General features: G+C 40.1%; 1 protein-coding gene across 1 annotated transcript in view; it reads left to right on the top strand.

Moving 5' to 3' along the window:
• Positions 1-15,260, top strand: part of BRWD3 (bromodomain and WD repeat domain containing 3) — a 49,867-nt gene that overhangs the window by 19,287 nt on the left and 15,320 nt on the right. Inside the window, exons 9-25 of the mRNA XM_058848053.1 lie at positions 272-372; positions 1,005-1,075; positions 1,920-2,020; positions 3,191-3,231; positions 4,661-4,765; positions 5,731-5,884; positions 6,285-6,419; positions 6,812-6,940; positions 7,333-7,558; positions 8,194-8,364; positions 9,911-10,094; positions 10,538-10,631; positions 11,254-11,403; positions 12,896-12,972; positions 13,588-13,765; positions 14,520-14,636; positions 15,123-15,230. Coding sequence (XP_058704036.1) covers positions 272-372; positions 1,005-1,075; positions 1,920-2,020; positions 3,191-3,231; positions 4,661-4,765; positions 5,731-5,884; positions 6,285-6,419; positions 6,812-6,940; positions 7,333-7,558; positions 8,194-8,364; positions 9,911-10,094; positions 10,538-10,631; positions 11,254-11,403; positions 12,896-12,972; positions 13,588-13,765; positions 14,520-14,636; positions 15,123-15,230 — 2,142 coding nt within the window. The remainder of the gene's footprint in view (positions 1-271; positions 373-1,004; positions 1,076-1,919; positions 2,021-3,190; positions 3,232-4,660; positions 4,766-5,730; positions 5,885-6,284; positions 6,420-6,811; positions 6,941-7,332; positions 7,559-8,193; positions 8,365-9,910; positions 10,095-10,537; positions 10,632-11,253; positions 11,404-12,895; positions 12,973-13,587; positions 13,766-14,519; positions 14,637-15,122; positions 15,231-15,260) is intronic.

The raw sequence follows: 15,260 nt of genomic DNA, 5'->3' as shown, positions 1-15,260 counted from the left end.
ACTATTTTTACCCCATTTACAGGGTCTGGGCTTGTTTCATCTGTCCAATTTCCTTTGTGTGGTAAAAACAAAGAATTCCTAACCAAAATGTAGGTGTTTTCCATTTCCTCAGCTTTATTTTCATGGAAGTTTAGGTTCTGTGCTTTCCCCTGCTCTCTCTACTCCTGGGGAGAAACTAGTATGTTAGTGAAAAACATTCTTGTCAACAAGTTTCCAGCATGAAAGAAGAGAAAGTAGGAGCTGGTTTAATTGTTACAACTTTTATTTTTAGTTCTCTCCAGCAAGGAAAGGAACAACTCGATACCTCACTTCCACTGGTGCCGACGGAACAATCTGTTTCTGGCAGTGGCATGCGAACACCATGAAATTCAAGTGAGACTGTTTAGATAATTACAATTATTTTAACTCAAGGAGGAACTTATTTTTGATTTTGGCATGGAGAAGAGTGCTGAGATAATGAATTAAGGGCGTTTTCTTGCTCAATAAACCGGTGTGTGGGGCAGGAGCATTTTGGGATTCTGTGGTGTTGGAACCCAAAGGGGAGGCAGAGATTGGGGTTGTTATTTCTGAGGTTTGTGCTTTGCAAGCCAAAGTTGTGGAAGGAATTCCAGTTTTTACATTCAGGATTAAATCCCTGTCCAAAATGTACAGACAGAAGAATTAATTTGCTTTTAATCAGAAGAATGAACATATGTAGATGTCATCAAACCCATATTTCATTGGGAGGAAATGCTATTGGATTAATGGTTTGGCAGGGTCAGTTTTAAATAGATTTGAATTGGTGAGGGTAATATTAAATCAGTTAAATAATCTTCTCCGTTTAGAGAATTATTGTTTTCTTATTAAACTAAGGAAGAAAATTCCAAAAATGAAAAATATATTCCAGCAAACTTAGATGAGAATTAAGAGACTTAAGATGAGCTTGACCTCAACCTGCTGAGCTGCAGGGAACTGTTTGTGTTGAATAAAGAAGGAAAAATAAAACTAGTGTATTTTGCATGTAGGGATCGTCCTGTGAAGTTTGCAGAGAGGTCCAGGCCTGGTGTTCAGATCTCCTGTTCATCTTTCAGTTCTGGTACGTGTGCAGCATCAGCTGTTTCATGAATTTGGGGCTTTGGTGACAGTTCTGTTACTTCTCTTTAAATACAAATATGGTTAAACTCTTTTCCAGTTAATTTTATCCCTGTCAAATTGTGGTTATTGGAAATTTTCCCTGCAAAGTGTCTGCTCAAGCTGCTCTTTCTCTTCCAATAAATTAAGCTAAAATGTCTTGACCATTTCCAAGGCTTTCAGTCTCTTGTTTTGCACATCAGAGATATTTCTCTGTAACATCCTTTTAAGACTTCACCTTGTAAAGTTTTTGAGTGAAAAGTTGTGGAAATCCTCTGTCAAAGAGTACACTTTTGGTAATCTTCCACATTTGCCTGAATTCTAAGAGGATCAATTCAATGTATTGTAAAATCTCAGCCTAACAAATCTTCTTTGCAGCTTTAAATGAGCAAAAATACTGATTTTTACAAAGAAAATTGTGTAATTACTCATTAATTTTTCTTTCTCGGAATTGAGAACTTTTGTAGTGCCACGTTCCTTTTTTAAAGGCTGAAGTCCTGAATTAACTAAACCCATTTCAGTGCAGTAAACCACACAACAGTGGCCTTTTTGAGCAATACTGTAAAGAAATTACAATAAAATACCTTAATCACTGCATCCCAACTCAGCAATAATTTCTCTGATGTGTGTCAAGTAGATATTAAAACTGCATTTAAATATTTCATTCGACATTTACCTGTTTACATTGAAATTTTCTGTTTCAAACCAGTTTGCTGCTTTCACAAGAAAGCTGCAAATTAAAATAAATGAAGTTAAAATAAGTTGTTCTTTGGATGACTTTTCTTCTCACAGAGAATTCTCTGTTTTAGGTGGCATGTTCATTGCAACAGGGAGTACTGACCATGTCATAAGAATTTATTATTTGGGCTCAGAATCTCCAGAGAAAATGGCTGAGCTGGAATCTCACACGGTAAGGGGCAAATCCAAAAGAAAATCTCTTTTTTCCCCCCACCTTTTCCTCATTTCAGGAATTTGATTTCTGTACATCCTATTTTTTTTTTTTTTTTAATTTACTGTCTAGAATTTGTTTGGCTTTCAACATTGTGGTATTTAAATGCCTGGAAATTTGTGGGATGTTTATTTTTAAATCCCTCTGAGGCAAGAGGTTTGTGCAAAGTAGGCTTTATGTATTTCATTCCTCCAGAAAACTGAGGGACCAGGTAATTTTCCCTTTTTCTTGAAAAAGTCTGTGTTGGAATGAGGAATTAAAACAGTTCTAATTCACAATGTCATTACACAATGTCATACTTTCCTATTAAACTTGCCGTTGAATGTTCAGTTAAATCCACATAAAACAAAGTAATTCAGATTTTGGACTGTGCTGTCAAAATTTGGATCATGATGGTAATTTCATTTAGAAAATAAAGCTTAAAAGCATATTTTTTTCAGATAATGCAGAAAGGTTCCCATAAAAATTCAAACTACAAATTTACCACCTCAGGAACATTTCATGGATTGAGCCCAAGGTCTAAATTGATTCCCTGAACTTCACTGGGAGTTGTGGCTCTCACATTGAAGTCTCCAAGCCAACACATCTAACAAGCATTTTGCTCACAAAAAGAAAAGGATGTTTTCTCTATTGAACACGTTTGGAAGAAGCTGTAATTCCTTTAATTTCTTTAAATCCACTCTTAATCCTGCAGACAGCTGTTACCATCCCCCCCTAAAACAAATCCCAGTTAGCAGGAGATAGAGACATCAGTGGGAGTAAGGAGAGCAAATCATGGAGCCAGCACAAGTATTTGGAAATTAAAAAAAGGGCAAAACTATGTCAAAAACATAACACTTGTTTCTCAACGATATGTAAGTGTTAATAAAGCCAAGGTTTGCATTTTTTGGATTAAATTTTATGATGCACTTTCATGTTAGGTCTAAAAATTGCAGGAAACCGTCACCTCTCTGAAGCTTTCTCTTTCAGTGTTTAACACAACGTGTCTGGTGACGTTTTAACTTCAAATACAACTTTTCTGTACTTGAATTTTTTGACTTTTTTTTTTTTATTAGCTGAGTAAAAAGCTCATCATGGAGATCTTTTAGGCTGAGGTTTTTTAATTCTGTTCTTTTCCTCCCTCCTGTTTAGGACAAAGTGGTTGCAGTGCAGTTCTGTAACAACGGTGACAGGTGAGTGCTGGGTTTTTGACCTGATAATGATGATATGTAATTTTCCAAGCAACATTTCATGGAAAATTTGGTGCAACAGGAAGATTTGCCTGTGGGCTTGGCTTAATCTTGGACAAATTATTGCAGTGTGTTGCAAGATGTGTGTCATGTCCACAAGCTCGAACTCGTTGTCCTCTGTTGTAACAACAAATGTGTTCTGTAACTGTGCTTTTGATTTGTTTTTTCTTTCAAAGAGCAAATTGGAACCCAAATTCTATAACTTTTCTGTGTAAGAACCTTCCCAGGAAGCCCCCACAGAGGGGTTGCTTGTGGAGGAAGAGCATTGTAATCAGTGTAATCTAAAGCAAAATTTGGTAAATATGGATGTTTTTATCTCAACTTTTGCTCCTGTTCCTTATTTTGCTGGGCAGGATGTTTAAGGGATGAGCCTTCCAAGCCCAGCTGTAACTGTGCACCTGTACTTGGGAGAGCTTTGTCGTGTGGAATTATGTGGGAATGTGCTGGGGTAATTGTACCACCAATTCCTTCCAAGCCATGTGCAGGGGAATGAGGTCACATACTGAAAATTTATATTCTGTAACAATGCTTTGAATGGAAAAGGGGTACCTTCCATTTTATTTTAATATAAAGAAGTAAAATTAGGAAGAAAATTAATTTGTCACAAGTATTTTCTAACTCTTTTTCATCACAGTGAAAAAAATTAGGTCAGGGAAACTGAAAAGGTGAAACAATTACTTCATAAAATTGAATAGGTTTGCCTTTTAAGTGTAATTTTGTATATAAATGTAGACAAAATGTAATGTACTTCCAAAGCTGTTGGCCATCCTGTGAAAATGTATTACTTGAAGAGCTTTTTCTCCAGTTTCTCAATAAAAATTATTTCTGTGACATTGATGGCCAAAGCACTATGATGTGGTTAAATACATTTGCTGCATGCTTGAAATTTTTCAGTAAGAAGGGGTTTAAAAATTAAAATATTCCCCTTTCAGCTCCACAGGCAGGACAACCTCCTTGTGCTCCATTTGGCTCTTTCGCTTGCCTGTCTTCACCCTGTCCCTAAGTTAATGCATTATAATTTATGCCAGACTCCTGGCACACAGTTTCCCTTTCTTTGCTGCCACTCTGAGCTGCTCCAGGGATTTGCTGATGTCATTAAAAAGGGAATGTGCAGCTCGTATGAATTACGACATTGAAGTCATTCCAAGGCCATCTGCTGCTGGAGCCAAATGTAATTAATGTTGTGGGCTAGAAACTCTCTTGTACCCTACAATATCTGATAGGAAAATTGTAACCTCATGAGTAAGAGAAGTAGAGATGCACAAGTACACATTTACAAGTACATATATATATAATTTATTGGTGTCCATGTGGGGATGAAACCATCTTTATTCAGAATTTCATGGCTTTTTTTTTCCCCTTTGTCCCACAGCTTAAGGTTTGTCAGTGGAAGCAGGGATGGAACAGCAAGAATCTGGCACTACCATCAACACGACTGGAAGAGTTTGGTCCTGGATATGGCTACAAAAATGACAGGGTAAAGCAAAGCAAGCAGAACACACCTCATGGGTACATTTACCTGCAAGCTAAATCCTCCATTATATGGAAAACTGGTTATTTGCTTCCATTTTTAGTTGACTTCCATGCATGTATTCAAAGTGTTGTGGCTTTGTCAACTTGCATAGTTAATTCACCCCCAAATAACTAATAATCTGTTGGTACTTCCCTATCCTAATGGTTGAGGAATATTTAGTATTTTACACATGAAATAAGAATGTCAAACAATTTATCTCACAGAAGGAGGTCTTGGTAGAGCTCCAGTGATCATTTACTAGTATATATATACACATATATATATATATCTCCAATATAGTTCTTAACATTGTATTTCTACCTTAGGTTTCCAAGTAAGAGGTGAAATTAATGTTTGGTTCTCAGGTTCCATTAGAGTTTTGAGTTTTTCTTTTTGAGATTCTCAAGTGACTTCTTTAAGTGCCCTGTAATTGAATTGTAATTGAATATTCTAAACAACAAAGAGCAGAAATTGAGAAATCCATTAGGCACTTGCTTTGCAGAATTCTCCATGTTTCAGTGGTTGCATTTGCAGTGTTTGCAGTCGGAAGTGTGAGTTGGATTTATTTAGCAGGTTCCTGCTCATTGTGGAGTTTACTGATATTGATGACTGATAAGAAAAACGCCTTGTAGGAAGAAGCCTAATAGAGCTGAAAGCAAAAATTAGGGTAGAGAGGGATGATGACTTAGGAGCAGAGGAGAAAATGTCCTTTTTAAGGAAATAGAGCTCTATAAATCTCAGTGGCACTAAATATTTCCTGTATTCACTTTGTACCACTGCAGAACCATCCTTTATTCTCCTGCCTTAGCCAGAGTCACAGAGGTGCCTGTGATCCATCCTCTCCCGAATTTCATACTGAATTAGCTCTGCTAAATGTTTCCATGTGTACTTACTGATTTATTCCTTTTTTTAATTGTTGATTTCCTTAGAAACAATGTGGCATCTGGAGAGGACAAGGTCACCAAGCTGAAGGTTACCATGGTGGCTTGGGATCGATACGATGCCACCGTCATCACTGCAGTCAACAATTTCCTCCTCAAAGTGTGGAACTCATCCACAGGGCAGCTTCTGCATAGCTTATCTGTGAGTACAATTCCAGGGGGGAATCCCAAGTGGATGTAGTTCACTCTGAGATTGATTTCAGGCTGAACTCATCACCATTCCCATGAGGAGGATTTGGTGTTGAAGTATCCAGCTGTCCCCTGCCTGCTGGGAGGAGAGTGCACCATGGGGCAAGGAGCTGATGTGCAGAATCCTGGTCATTGCTGGATGACAGGGAACCCTTTGGAGGCTCCTTTCTCCCCATCCCTCCCCATCTCAGTGGTGCTGAGCAGTGACACTGCCAAACCTGAGGCAGGAGTGGTGACCAAGCACAATTCCAGTAAACTGAGGTGGCCTGGTCTGGGCTCAGTAACTCCCAGCACATCTGGAGATAGCAAATGCAGAAATAAAACCTCTTTTTTCCCCTCTGCTGTTGTTGCAGGGTCATGACGATGAAGTTTTTGTTCTGGAGGCTCATCCCTTTGACCAAAGGATTGTGCTTTCGGCAGGACACGATGGGAATATTTTCGTTTGGGATATAGACAAAGGAACAAAAATTCGCAATTACTTTAACATGGTAAGAAGGATCACAGAAGGTTTGGTTTTTTCTTTTTTCACAAAACTGGCCTTGAGACAAAAGCAGATGTCATTAAATACCTCCAGAGCCAGTACAGCTCTGAGATCTTTGGTGATCTTGCCCTATGTCTGCCATTAACATAAAATGTAGACTTTTAGGTGGTTGTTCCAGAACATACATTAAAAATTGGGCTGAAATTCCAGGACAGAGAGAAAATGTGAAGTTTTACTGTGTTATTCAGTTTAATAAATAAAAGTGTAAATCAGTCTTGAGCTAGATGAGAAATCACAGAATGTGGATTCGGTATGTGTTGGAACACAGGGGAAATGTTGGTGAAAATGCTCTTATAGAGAATGTCTGGTTGTGAAAGGAATTCTCTGTGCTTGGTACAGATTGAGGGCCAAGGCCATGGAGCTGTTTTTGATTGCAAGTTCTCACCAGATGGGCAGCATTTTGCCTGCACAGATTCTCATGGACATCTGCTACTATTTGGTTTTGGATGCAATAAATATTATGAAAAGGTGGGTTGAATGAATTTTAAACTCTTCCCTGTCTTGACCTGATTTTATCTTGGAAGTATTTGTGTTACAATTTATTCCCTCACCCTGCCCCAGACAAAATAATAATTAGGTCATGGAGCAGTTGCTCTTTATCTAATGCATAAAGATTTAGACAAGTGACTCTATAGATAGAGGAGAAAAGCATTATCTTCTCTGTCCACCTCTCTTGGCCTATTTTATTGTTGAATTTCTGCATCAGGCCTTGCTACATTTGTGGTGGGAATCTGTTCTCTGTCATAACATTCCTTGTGCTGGTCCCAAGTGTAGGAGTTGAGGTTTATGGGAGCCATTCCAGAGCAGCAAGACAGCTGTAAATGGCCATTGATTTATTTACTGAATTGCTTTTCTTTCAGATTCCCGATCAGATGTTCTTCCACACGGATTATCGGCCCCTGATCCGGGATGCCAATAATTATGTGCTGGATGAACAGACTCAACAGGCTCCACACCTTATGCCTCCTCCATTCCTGGTGGATGTTGATGGAAATCCTCATCCCACGAGATTCCAGCGGCTGGTGCCAGGAAGGGAAAATTGCAAGGATGAACAACTTATTCCTCAGCTGGGATATGTGGCTAATGGTATTCTGTCTGAAGCTCATGAATAATACAAGTGTGGCACAGTATTGAGCACCAGCTCCTGGGATGGTGCTGTGGGGATGTATAAATTAATGGTTTAAATTCAATATACAGGTAGAAGAGGGGGTGGGGTTGGGGTTGTGTGTGGAATCAAATTGACTGTAGGCAAGAGTATTCCAAAATCAGTGGATTTTTTCCAGGTATGTGGCAGATGTTTAATTGTCTATTAATCTCTGTATTTGTGGATGTGAGAAACAAAGAAGGAAGGTGAGGAAAACATGGAAAAAACTTTTGTTTTTTAAAACAGTTACTTTTTCTTGTAGACATAAACTTCAGCAAAATGCTGATCCCCAAAAAAGACCTTCTGTTCTTACCTACTGAGGTATAATTTATTTCTGGTCTTTCTAAGGGTTTGTGTTTATGTTCTACATGTGGTCTGGAGTTTCAGGATTTTATTGTAACTTCTCTTCTAAACTTTGCCTCCATTTATTACATGAGAGCAGAAAGCCAGCTGGTGATCAGATGTTTTGCAGAGCAGACAAATAGTGGTGCAGAGTTTTAAATGGGATTATTTCTGTGGTGTTTGGTAATACAGCAATCCATCATTTTATCAGCATTTGTGCTTTGTTCTTGTCAAGGTGACGGTGAGGTGGTCGAACAAGTCATCGGGCAGCAAACCAATGACCAGGATGAGAGTATCCTTGATGGAATGATCAGAGAGCTCCAGAGGGAACAAGATCTCAGACTAATTAATGAAGGAGAAACTCTTCCAAACCCTCCACTCAACAGATCCCACTCTGTTAATGGAGGTCAGTGTCCAGCCTTATCTCCATCACAGATTCATTCCTTATCACAGGGAGGACTGGTCCAAGTGTTAATGCAGTTATGAGACAATGTCTTTGAGGATGCTTTTCTCTTCTCTTCTTGAACACCTTGTTAACCCCTGTGGAGCAGTGGGATGTTCTGTGGATCCCAACAGAGGAATTGAATTATAAATTTAAGGGGCAGCTGCGGGCACCCAATGGTCTAACTGGGCTGTATCTGATGGCTTGGAGTTGTTAGACTGAAATTATTCCTGCTGTAAACCAGTTTCATGAAAAATAAGCATGAAGTTCACTGTATTGTCTTGATATCAGTGCAGAGATGAAACTTCATAGCTGCAAAATGCCAAAATGAAAGCATATAATTAGGGGCTGTCAGTGGAATACAGTGTTGTGACAGACTAATGGTTTCCTGCTGCAGCACAAGGCTGAGCATCAGTGCTAATAAAATAAACATGTTGCTCTGTCTTAGTGTTTCCTTAGAAAGCCTGAGATTATTCTCCTGGTAAGTGTTCTGCTACTGTGATTTTATTTTTAATACACAAAGAGATTAAAAATTGAAACCACACTCAATCAGAAGTGAGCAGCTGAGTGAGTGCAGCTGATGGGAGGGAGCAGATGCCCAGGACTGTGCTGCAAGTCAGCCTGAGCCTTGGGAGAATTCACAGCTGCTAATAAATCACTTCTAGGTTAAGTGACTGATTACATGTGTTTGAAGTAGATTTCCTGGCAAAGCTCATTAGGATTTGGATGTGGAATTGCTTGTGTTTCAATTCAAGGAGTAAGAAAAATATCAGGAAAAAATACCAGGGAAAAATACAAAAATGCATTTTTGCTTTGATCTAAATTGGTATTTCAAAAAGGTTGCCTAAAAGGCAGCTTCAGCTCACACAAAGTCTTTTCTGCTGCTTAGGATATGTTGATGTGTTGTACAGCTCCAGTTCCCAGTTTTATTTGTGTGTCCCTGTAGTTGTGTAAAGGAATTTCCAGGTATGAGTGGTGTGGAAGTTAAAGCAGTTCCCTTCGAGAACTTGCATTGATCAAGGATTTTGCCCACATGAACTGCCCATTTGAGTAGGTTAATTGGAGTGTGTATAAAGTATTTAAATAGCCAGGTATTTTTATATAGCTTTGCACAACCATAAATGCAATATTATCGTGTGATTTACTGTGGGAATTGTGTTGAGGGATAAATAAGGACAGTGATGGCAGTGATTCCATTATTATCAATCTTTGTGCCATCCTTAAGCTTTAAATTGTGAATGGGATACAGGGAAGGAATCCTTCCCTGTGAGGGTGGGCAGGCCCTGGCACAGGCTGCCCAGAGAAGCTGTGGCTGCCCCTGGATCCCTGGAATTGTCCAAGGCCAAGTTGGACAGGGCTTGGAGCAACCTGGAATAGTGGAAGTTGTCCCATGGCAGAAGCTGGTGCTGTTTGATCTCTAAGGTCCCTCCTAACCCAACCATCCTGTGACTCCAGGATTTTATTGATGGTTCATGGAAGTGAAGAAGCTCTTTGTTTATCTCTTCCCCAGCTCTTCGCAGCCCGGGCTTGGACGTGTCCTCCCCGCCCAACGTGGGGCTGCGGCGCAGCGGGCAGATCGAGGGCGTGCGGCAGATGCACCACAACGCGCCCCGCAGCCAGATGGCCACCGAGAGGGACCTGATGGCCTGGAGCAGGAGGGTGGTGGTCAACGAGCTCCCTCCAGGCATCAGCAAGTAAGAGGCTCAGTGGGACGAGAGGTTCAATTGTGTAACGATCCTTCCGTACTCCTGGAATGATTTTTAAGCGATGCATCGGCTTTGGGGCTTGGTTGGTTGGGTTGTTTGGAATACTGGGATCAGAATGGAGAGTTGAGAATGGTAATTCCTTCTTTTCACAATTCAGTCTTACTTCAGTACTTCCAATACCACATTTCCCTCAAGTTTTATTTAAAAAAGACTTGAAAATAATTTTAATACATTTGAAAATAATTACAGCTGCTCAGCAAACAAATTTACTTCTTTAACTTGTGCTTCAGCAGCGAATGGGTGGATGCTGCTTGGGGGATTTATGCACAGGTTTCTTAGAGCAGCACAAGTATTTTAATGGATATATTAAGGAGGCTGTGCATTCCATGATAATTTAATGAATATAATGTGTGTTTCTTACGTGTAATTAGGGTCCAGGAAGAATGTCGAGCTGCCAAAGGTGAAATAGAAATCAGTTTATACACTGCTGACAAGAAGAGAAAGCCATCTCACACCTTACAACGGGTGAGTTAATGCCCTGGAAGAGACAACCTGGGTGGGAAGCAGTTCTGAGCACTGAGCAACAAAAATAAGACCAACAAAAAACCCCAAACCAATTTTGTTGAATTATTTAGAAGATCAATAGTCCTAATTGTTTCTCTGGCTCACTGTCTTCTTCCTTCTGTAACTGTGATTTGGCTGTCTGTAATATCCAGATAGTGGTAAATCTCTATCCTTGAGGCTTCAGTGGTGGGAAGATGCTGGGAAAGGAAAATTGCAGAGCCATGGTGGGTTTTCAGTTTGACTTGTGGGAAGTAGAGGTGGCAAACTTTTATAAGGGGCTGAATTTATCTTATGCAGAGGAAGAAAAAAAATTCTTTCCAAAGACTGCTACTTTATAAAGTAGAATTTCTGTTGAACCAAAAAATCCACACCTGAAACATCCACAGTGTGTCAGAGATGTTGTCTGGTTATATGTTAGATGATGTCTAATTCTAAAGTGATTTCTTACTGCTCAATTAATTTGAAACGTAGAAATTCAAACCGGGGTGCAACACTCAACCACTGTAACCAGGCACCTTTTAACTGTGTAACTCATGAGTAACTCCCTGATTTGTTCCTGTCTGTGCTCCTGTGCCCCTGGCAGAGCGAATTCCAGGCGGGAGGCGGCCGATCGCTGCGCAGGAACCAGCGGAAGCGGCAGCACGCGTACCAGACCCGCTCCACCATCGAGCACAGCCAGCAGGGAGCCAGCCAGAACCCCTGTGCACGCCACGACTCCGACAGCTCCTCTGAGGTCTGAGCCTCCCAGCAGCCTCCAGCAGCTTCCCCCTTCCCAAATCCCAGAGCACATTAAGGTTCTGCATGTCCACGGGAGGGAGGAAGTTTGTGCAGCTGAAGCTCAGTTGGAGCTGGAGCTGCCAGGAGTTGTAGTGGGGGGCAGTAAACATTTAGGGGTTTTTCAAATGTATTCATGGCAAAAGGCAGTGTAAAAATAACATTGGTCCGTTCCAGGATGGGGATGGTCACCTGACAAAAGGACAGGGCAGTGGGATTTTACACATCCTTTGTCTCTGTCTTGTGCATGGATGATGGAGCAAAGGGGTCCCAGTGCTCTGAGCTGGAGGGCCATGACTGAGAGTGATCAACTCCCAGTCAGCCTTGAACTTGTCTGGGATCTGCTGCTCCAGCTGGATCCCTACAAATCAATGGGGCCTGAGAGGATTCATCCAAGAATCCTCAAAATGCTGCTGATGCCATCACAGAGCCTCACTTGATTTTTTGAGCAGTCTTGGGAATCCAGAGAGGTTGTGACAGGGGTAGGACCCAGGGAATGGCTGGAGCTGGGCCAGGGTCAGGCTGGAGATCAGGAAAAGTTCTTCCCCCAGAGGCTGTTGGCACTGCCCAGGCTCCCCAGGGAATGGGCACAGCCCTGAGGCTGCCAGAGCTCCAGGAGGGTTTGGACACTGCTCCCAGGGATGCACAGGCTGGGATTGTTGGGGTGTCTGTGCAGGGACAGGGGCTGGACTCTGACCCTTGTGGGTCCCTTCCAGCTCAGGGTATTCTGTGATTCTCCACATGGGAAGAAACACTCAGGTCATTGAGTCTACGGGATTTGTGGTGTTCCTGTGGCATGTTGGTCTTGGAGAGTAAAGGATCATTTACCTAAATGCCAGGACAGCGTTCAAAAGTAGCTTAAAACAGCTCCTGTATTTTTGGAAACCTGAAATATTTTCAAGTAAATTTAACTGGGTTGTGTTAAACCACTTGCTATTTTGGGATTTCATACAGCACATAGATTCTGGGTCAGGACTTTGATTTCATTTTGCAGTGCTTTGATTTCATCTACATCTGTAGATTGCTGTTGAAAGAGATGGAGTATTGGTATTAATCATTGATTTTGGCAAGGGAAGAACTTAAAATATACCAGATAAATATAACTTGTTCTCCTTAAGGAAGAGACTGAACATTGTTGCTTTATAAATGCATTGAAAGTACAGAACAGCTCAAAAAGCTGGGCCCTGGGTACTAAAATTTATTAGTCAAACACATAAATAACTCATTCTATAGTTCTGATAGAATTAAAATTCACATTTGTTTCTATAGGAGCTACATAAGGATGTAGTATAATATTAATTAAGATATAGGAAGAAATTCTGGATTTATTTCTTTAAAGCTAAACCAGCCCTTGAATACAAAGCTTTCCTCAGGTGACACAACTTGCTTGCAAACAAAAATGATACATTTTACCCTTGGCCTCAGAGTGAATCCTGTTGTTTTCACTACAGGAAGATGAGACTGTTGGCACAAGTGATGCATCCATGGATGATCCTGTGGCAGCCTGGCAGAGTGAAAGCAGTTCCAGGTACCTCCACTGGGCTCTGAATTGGTAACATTGGTTTATTATGGGATTTAAGTAGGACAGTTGATATTCACATATTCAGACTTCATTTTGAAGACTGATTTTTAATCAGTTTATCATGAAGCATTTTGTATTGCAATTTTTTTTCTGTTTTTTTTTTATTTTCAAAGTCAAAAACAATTCTAAAAAGGCTTTTATAAGAAAATATTGTCTTTAATTAAAGAGCTGCTTGAAAGAAATCAATGCCAGTTTTCCATATAAGTCCTGTACATGTATTATTTGGTATTAAAGAAGTCAGAACTGGATTTTTGGAGAAGTGCACTAGTTTTTCAAATGTTTCATGCATTTTTTTGCTGCCAGTTCTTATGAAGTCAGTCTGTGAATCAGTGAGAATTTATATCAGCCATAGGTGTAGTTTTAATGTGAGTTTCAAACTGATAAAAGGATTTACTGAAATCACATATCAGAGAGCACTTGTTTTTTAAATTCACATGATAAAATTCTGTGCTAATCCTGAGCAGAACCAGGAGAGCAGGCTGAATTTTTGGACTTCTCAATCCACTGTAGGGAAATTTAAGTTTTCTGTTCTCTTTCTTACAACTTTTTTATTATCTGCAGTGATTCATCAAGTGACTATTCAGACTGGACAGCAGATGCTGGGATTAATCTGCAGCCCCCAAAGAGACAAACCAGGCAGGCAGCTCGGAAAATCTGTAGTAGTTCTGAAGATGAAAATATGAAGGGAACAAAAGGGCTGGAGCCAAAGCGAAGGAAACTTAAACAGCCAAGGAAAAAGGTCAGCAAGTGTAATTCTCAGTGTCTTTTGTAGTTTATGAATATAAATTTGGGTTTTAGTGGTTGTTTTCAAAGTAAAATTTTTCATAAATAGGTGTAGAGTAAAAGAAAAAATTACAGAAATCACAATGTGGTACCAGTGGTACCAAGAAATTTTATTGTTTGTTTTATTGTGCTTCCATGTTTCCCACAGGTGGTTCCTCATTACAAATGCCTGGTTTTTTCTCCCAGATTTATGCTCTTCAGCACAGTCAGGTTTACAGCAGGGTGGTTTTGTTGTAATATTATAATGGACCTGTACTGTATTGACATGGTCAGATTACTTTTTCCTGGTGTTTTTTTTTAAAGACATTTAGAATATTTATAAAAGTACAATTTATTTCTTAATTATAGAGCCATAGGCTGGTTTGGTTTGGAGAGATCTTAAAGATCATCTTAGCCCACTCCCCTGCCATGGGCATTTTACTGATTTATGAAAGTTTTAAGGCATTTTAATGATTTATCAAGGTTTTAATTTTCAATTATATTTATAACAAATCTGTCTTATTCTCTGCTATTTAGTGGAGATTTTGGGAAGGATGATCCTCCACAATTTGCTTTTCCTTGTATCTTACCTGCAGCAACTGCTGCATGATGAGTTTTCCTTAGTAATTAACTGTATTCTGAATATTTTGTTGATTGCATTCTAAATTAATGCAAATATTTAACTCCTGTATGTAACTTACCTCTGTTATGTGCTGCTGTGCTGTGTTTAGAAAGCCAGTGGGCTGCTGTCCCTGGAAGGGGAGCCCAGTGAGGAGTGGCTGGCCCCACAGTGGATCCTGGACACCATTCCCCGCCGCTCGCCCTTCGTGCCCCAGATGGGGGATGAGGTACTGCCCTCAGCAATTCCCACATTCCCAGGGGAATCAGCAGCTCAGCTTGCTTAGGACTGTCCTACCCAGCAACATCTGCAGGGAATTGTGCTCAGGACAGGCCGAGTTTTGATAATTTTGTTAATTACCAGGCAGTTTGTTGTTTACAGATCCACGTCCTGCGTCCCTTTTTCTGAACAGGTAACTTGGGATTAGCAGGAAAAATTGGTTGTGCATCTTCACCTGCACATTTCTTAATGACCCCAGTTTTAAAGCACAGAGAAGGCGACAGTTTGGGGGCTGATATAAATATTTTTAACCAGAAGAGTGTTTTATGATGAAATAAGTAAGTGTGCAATGTGTTCTGAAAGGGATAAGACCTGGTATAGACTGAACAGAAAGAGTAGAATCAGTAAAGTAATTTTCTCTACTTTTCTCTTTTCATTTGCTCTTTTTTTTTCTCTCTTAATTTTCTCTTTTTTTTTTTTTTTTTTAACTTTTTAGATCATCTACTTTAGGCAAGGTCATGAAGCTTATGTGAGGGCAGTGAGGAAAGCCAAAATTTACAGTATTAACATGCAAAAACAACCATGGAACAAAATGGAACTCAGGGTAAGTTCAAGAAATACTTCAAAGAGCTGA

Source organism: Poecile atricapillus, chromosome 12 (genome assembly GCF_030490865.1).
Source record: "Poecile atricapillus isolate bPoeAtr1 chromosome 12, bPoeAtr1.hap1, whole genome shotgun sequence".
Lineage (NCBI taxonomy): Eukaryota > Metazoa > Chordata > Aves > Passeriformes > Paridae > Poecile > Poecile atricapillus.
This window is presented reverse-complemented; position numbering and strand designations above follow the sequence as displayed.